At 47.8% G+C, this 6,049-nt stretch overlaps 1 protein-coding gene across 2 annotated transcripts; it reads left to right on the top strand.

Annotated features, from left to right (window-relative positions):
* The first annotated feature begins 1,148 nt into the window (after positions 1-1,148).
* LOC119315162 (squamosa promoter-binding-like protein 3) lies at positions 1,149-5,863 on the top strand. Of its 2 annotated transcripts, none has more exons than XM_037589831.1 (5): positions 1,149-1,294; positions 2,371-3,141; positions 3,244-3,380; positions 3,965-4,231; positions 5,224-5,863. In XM_037589831.1, the coding sequence occupies exons 2-5, from the start codon at positions 2,432-2,434 to the stop codon at positions 5,547-5,549; spliced, it is 1,440 nt and encodes a 479-aa protein (XP_037445728.1). In that variant the 5' UTR covers positions 1,149-1,294; positions 2,371-2,431; the 3' UTR covers positions 5,550-5,863. The 2 variants fall into 2 exon arrangements, with proteins under 2 accessions (XP_037445728.1, XP_037445727.1); XM_037589830.1 differs by lacking the exon at positions 1,149-1,294 and adding an exon at positions 1,363-2,048.
* Positions 5,864-6,049: the final 186 nt, after the last annotated feature.

Genomic DNA, 6,049 nt, shown 5'->3' on the forward strand with positions numbered 1-6,049 from the left:
TCGCTTCATCCCGTCTCCAAGTAGCGGTGGCGGCGGCGTTCGTGACTTATGAGCGAAGGTGGTGGTTTGTGAACGGCAGTGGCTTCTCTTCATCCCGTCTCCAAGAGGCGTCGGCGACGTTCGTGACTCGTGAGCGAAGGCGGCGGTTCATGAGCGGCAGCGGTTTCTCTTCATCCCGTCTCCAACTAGCGGCGGCGGCTTCTCTTCATCCCCTCTCCAAGTAGCGTCGTCGGCCACACCTCCAACTCCAGCAAGTCAGCGCCGACGTTAACCACGCCGCCGGCGTCGGCAAGTCAGCCACCAGGTGAGAGCAACCTCTCTTCATCCTGTCTCCAAATAGCGGTGTCGGCCTCATTCCATTTTCGCCCCAAGTCCCCATCCTTGCAAATTAGGGAAGCCTTAAATTATGTGATACATTTGACATTTTTATGCAAAACGCAATTTTTCAAATATAGCATGCTATAACTTTCTAGATGCGAACGATACATCATGGACAATTTTGGTACGCCGTCACATACTAGCCTCCGATGCACCAAGCCAAATCATCAGACTCCGCTCGATATAGCATCGTACCGGGATCGTAATCTATAGTGTCTTGTGCAGTACTTTCATAACTTCTACAACATCTGGACAAGGGCGGTGCTAAATCTTCTCGCAGCGCGCTATTTTTTTTTCATTGGTTCATACGTTTGTGCTTTGTCATTCTCGGAGGAGGTGATGATACATCTGATCTGCTGAGGAACTCTGAGTTCTGAACCTCAGCACACACAAAAAAGGCTGCTGCTTTTCCACTGGAGATTTTGCTGTACAGTAGATACATACATACAAGTAGCACTGTTGGTAGTAGTAGAAGTAACAGTAAACAGGTGGTGAGGTGAGGTGAGTAGCTTAAGCCTAGCTGTCTTTCTTGACCCCTGAGCCCTCTTGGAGATGGTGTCAGGGAGGGCATGTGCCTGGTTGTTGCACTGTGTCTGTGTGTGAAGATGCAGTAGCAGTAGAGGCATCCAAATCCATCCCCACTCGGCACTTTCTGTTCATTCCAGGCCTACTCACTCACTAGTCACTACTCAGGTGGGGGCACCATTCATCAGGGCATGACATGAAAAAAAGCTAGCTCATTTGTGTGTGTGGTGTGCACTGGGTTATTGTGAGTCTTGTCTTCCTTATCTGGTTGCCCTCCTCTGCTGATTTTCTGAGGCCCTCCCTCATCCTCTCTCCCAAGTGCCTGCCAGGCAGAGGGAGGGATACACCAAGGCCAAGGAGACAAAGATTCTTGAGCAAAAAGGAGGCAGCAGTAAGATTCTTGATCTCCCTTTCCATTGCACACAGTACCACAGTACACCTAGGGGTGGCATGAGCAGTTCTTTCCCCTCTAGTAGACGGGTAAAAAGGGGTCCTCCTCCCCCACAGGAAAAGGAAAAGCAGCTGACTTGATGTGGTATAGGTTCTCCCCCTCCTTCCCTCCCTCCCTCCCTCCGCCGTCCCGTCCCAAAGGGGTTTGATTTGATTTGATCCGTGGAGGAGGGTGACGCAGAGGCAACGTGGAGCAAATAATGCAGTCCTGAGGTAGCAGTACCAGTACTCCAGTAGTGGTAGTTTTTCTCTGGGCTTGGGGGCGTGCTGCTGGTGGTGGTGAAAGATCTTGATTGGGGCGAGCGAGACCGGGGTGGTTGTCATGATGCGCCGTAGGGTCCAGCGCCGGGGTGGTTGCTGATGCCGTGATTGGGCTTGGGTTTCTTTCAAGGTGATATACTAGATCTCATCTCATCGCCCAGGGATGAGATTTGAGGGGGAGGCAGACCTTGTGCCGAGGGCCTGAGGCAGCAGAGCTTCTCTCCGGTTGATGGGGCCGCCTGCTCCGCCGACGACGTCCCCGGCACCACGGCTCGCCGGGTTCGAGGGGGAGCTCCGTGGCGCTCCGGCGCGCTGCTGATCGGGCTTCTGGGAGGAGGAGGAGGAGGAGGAATTCTGCTGTCTTTCCTATTGTTTTCGGAGGAGGAAGAAGTGAAGGGGGGATACCACAACTTGATCTTTGGTCCCTCATCAAGGTACTTGTGTGTTCTCCTTTTTTGTCTCTCCTGCTGCTGGGGAAATGGAATGATGAATTGATGATCTTCTTGCCATAACTAACTGACGATTCCACTTGTGTGAAGAAAGGTACTCTGCATACCCTCTGTTGCGCAGTTGCACACGGCATTCACTCATTCATTTGATGATAGTTGTGTACTTCCTCTCTCTTGCCCTCAGTGGTGCTCATATGTGTTCTAAGCTGTTCATCATCATTGACTTTTCCAAGTGCAATTTTTTTTCCTGATTTCCAAGCTTGCTAATTCTGCTCCTCACCCCTTGTGTTCCCTTTTGTTGCTTCAGTGGCAGCAGCTTTGCCGTGCGAGTAGGAGGAGGAGGAGCGCCGGAGATCTTCGGCTCTGGCATGGGCTCTTTTGGGATGGAGTGGAACCAGAGGAGCTCGGTGCTGTGGGACTGGGAGAATTTCCCGCCGATAGGCGAGAACCCCAAGAATGCGATGCAGGCCGATCCAAGATTTGCCGCCGTTGCGGCTACCATGGGGAACGAACCGCTCCATTCTTCTGGCGGCAGCGGCAGCGGCAGCGGCAGCGGCAACTTCTCTTCCAGCTCGGAGATGGGATATGGCTCTTCCAAGAGCTCCATGTCCGCGTCGATCGATTCTTCGTCCAAGGCTGGGAACAACATGGAGTTCAGATTTGCGCCCGTCAAAAACACTGATAGGAACATGAGCAAGAATACCGAGCTGGGTAAAGTTGATAACACGAGAACTGGAACATCTCCGTCGCCTGTGGTGGCAGTGAGCAGTGGGGAGCCGGTGATCGGCCTGAAGCTCGGCAAGAGAACCTACTTCGAGGATGTCTGTGGAGGGCAGAGTGTCAAGAGCTCGCCATCGGGTGCTGCGAGCGCGCCAAACAAATCTCCTGCTGTGGGCAAGAAGGCAAAGGCGGAACAACAGAAGCCACATAACTCATACTGTCAGGTTGAAGGCTGCAAAGCCGATCTCTCTACTGTTAAAGATTACCATCGGAAGCACAGAGTCTGTGAACTTCACGCTAAGGCTCCCAAAGTTGTTGTCGCTGGTCTGGAGCGACGCTTTTGCCAACAGTGCAGCCGGTGAGATGCTTTATATTGCAAACAGTGGCATCCTTGAGCACAAAAAAAAGAACCCGTTGTTCTGATCTGTTTCTTTCTCTTTTGTTTTCCACTTGATTCTAGGTTTCATGCTTTAGCCGAGTTTGACCAGAAAAAGCGAAGCTGCCGTAGGCGTCTCAATGATCATAATTCCCGCAGGCGCAAGCCACAGCCAGAAGCAATTTCTTTCAGTTCATCAAGGATGTCTACAATGTTTTATGGTAGGGTACTAGGCTTGTATTTGCCTTATGTCTTGTGAAATTCATGCGTTAAGTAAGTAACATGCTTACATATGTCCTTCTAAAACAGCCACGTATGGTCACACCAACTCAGCAGCACAAAAAATTACTAGGGTAGAGCATTTTTTTGTGTTTGAAATGGTCAATTTCTTTGTTGATTCAAATTTCCTCCCTAGTCATAATGTCAAAAATTAGTCACAATTTTCGTAACTGTGATATCAGAAAGGCTCTTTGTGATCCTGGTGACTGCCATTTGTGAGGGTTTCTGTTGATAGGAACAATTTATGATGATTCCTGTTGATGGGAATTAATGGATAACAATTGTACTTGTCCTTATTTTAAGGAGTTGTGCCCAATGTACTATTCATTTCACTCTAGATTCCTCAAAATATTTTTGTACTTTTATCTGTTAATAATTATGTTATCGCGTCAATGGTATAGTGATTCAGAAAAGAAAAAACAAACACATAATTGTACAAACAAATTGAGGATTTGGAGTTATGGAAGCAGTTACATTTCTGACTTATGAACATTTTGTGCTAAAACTCTTGTAATGACTTGAACAGATGCAAGGCAACAGCCAAATTTCCTATTCGGTCAGGCTCCTTATGTTCAAATGAGAAGCTGTGGAAGTTCTTCATGGGATGACCCAGGAGGCTTCAAAGTTACACACACAAAAGCTCCTTGGTTAAAGCCAACAACTGCTGCAGGTGTTCATGGGATGCATTTATCTAGTCAGCAGATGTCGGACAATATTATGCCGCATGGTGCACATCATGGTTTCGATGGGTTCATGTCATTCAAGGGAACTTGTACAAAGTTCCCTAATCAAGGTATTTCCCTGCTTATGAATGAATTTCCAAACGAAACGGTGAAAAAGTGACCATATAAAGGTCGTCACTTACATGTAAACTCTTGTTCCTACAATTCCTAACTAAAACAAGAATAGATAAATGCACCTCTTCGTGTTTTTTCCACGGACCACTTCATAGAATTAGTATGTTTCTTCTAATATGTACTCCTGTTTGTTGGCTGTTCTTTCGAGTTAACATAAATGACATGAAGCTTTTGCACTTTCTGAACATATAGCTGTATCATTTCAACATTTCATTAGGTAAGTTCTGTTTGCAACATGTGACTATACACGTGGTCCTTATTTTTGTGATCCGAGGACCTGATTGCCAGGTCACATTCTTCTCCATGTTTTATCTTTTCAAGGAGCTCTAGTCACCTACCCTTATTTTAGCAATCTCTGGTTAATCACGCTCTTTTCACTGAATTTGCTTCCTCATAGATGATTGTACTTCCTGACCTGCAGTTATCCACAATCTTTGATCTGAAACAGATCCACCTTAAGAAGAGCTGTCAGCCTGTCCTGTCCTCTTAGTACTGATTTGATTCTGACATTTACCAGAAACTATGATTAGTCGTACCATTTGAGACTATAGCTTTGGGTCCGGAAGAGACTGTGGATTACCTTATTTGTCATAATCTGGCATGATTGAGTTGCTCAGACGAATTTTTAATAGTGCTTTGTTTTTGTTTTCTATACCGGAAAGTTGTTGATAATGAGGCACATGCAGGCAAGCCTTGGGGTTAGAATAAATAAATAAAAACAATAGTCTGTTATAGAATCATGAAAAATTTGGTTTCATCTTTACTAGTAAAGTAATGATAACTTCAGAACTGATTGAGATTTTCCATTGCACAGTAACTCTGCATCTGTGGCGATTATATTCTTAAGTATGTTTAGGCACTCCAAAGAATCTTTTCCTTGGTGATGAACATTAACACCAAAACTTGTTCTACTTGTTTACCCTTCCAGGTGTCCAAGCTTCTGCTGTTGCTTCCGACTCCAGTGGAGCCCCGGATCTTCAGCATGCTCTCTCTCTTCTGTCAAGCAACCCAGTGGGTGCTGCCAACCTCCAGCCAAGTCCCCAGATGCACTCTGGGGTGGCAGCCATTGCCGGCGCCCCCAACCCCGCGATGCACGCGCTGGGATCATCGGTGGGGCTCTGGCTAGACGGCGGCCAGCCCCTCGATGATCACCCGCGGTTCCAGGTCTTCGAGCGCTGGGGGGACCATGACAGCGAGCTCCAGCTCCCAAAGCCTTCCTACGACCATGCCTCGCACTTCGACCGGATGCACTGATGATGGCTCCGGTCCACTGGGTGCGTGATTTTGTCACGCGATCAACGCCCGTTTCTTCGGCCTGAAACTCGGAATGCTGAATTTACTTTGCTTTGACGCCGTTGCCTGCCTCGAGGCCTATGGTTTTGGCAATGCCTAGAATAAAGGCGCACACGAAACAGACTTAGGATCAAAGTGACCCAGTCGTGTTGCCATGGAAAAAGATCTTGATCCATCATTTAGCCATTTGTCTGAATAATTCTGAACTTGCTATGTTTCTGAATTGCTTCTGCAACTGTAACTGATCATGGTTTTAAATTTTTGATGATGACATCGCACGGCCGTAACGGTGACCCATGGCACAGTGCCAGCCATTGCAAAAGGACCGGCAATGGCTGGGACATAGATCTAATGACCACGGCATAACATGGCCAGGCAGTGTGCATCGACCCCGTAGCGCCGGGCACTGTTCATGCACTGTCGTGCGGGTACAGTTCCTGTCGATCCGTCTGTTTAAATCG

Source organism: Triticum dicoccoides, chromosome 6A (assembly GCF_002162155.2).
Source record: "Triticum dicoccoides isolate Atlit2015 ecotype Zavitan chromosome 6A, WEW_v2.0, whole genome shotgun sequence".
In the NCBI taxonomy this organism is placed as follows: Eukaryota; Viridiplantae; Streptophyta; class Magnoliopsida; order Poales; family Poaceae; genus Triticum; species Triticum dicoccoides.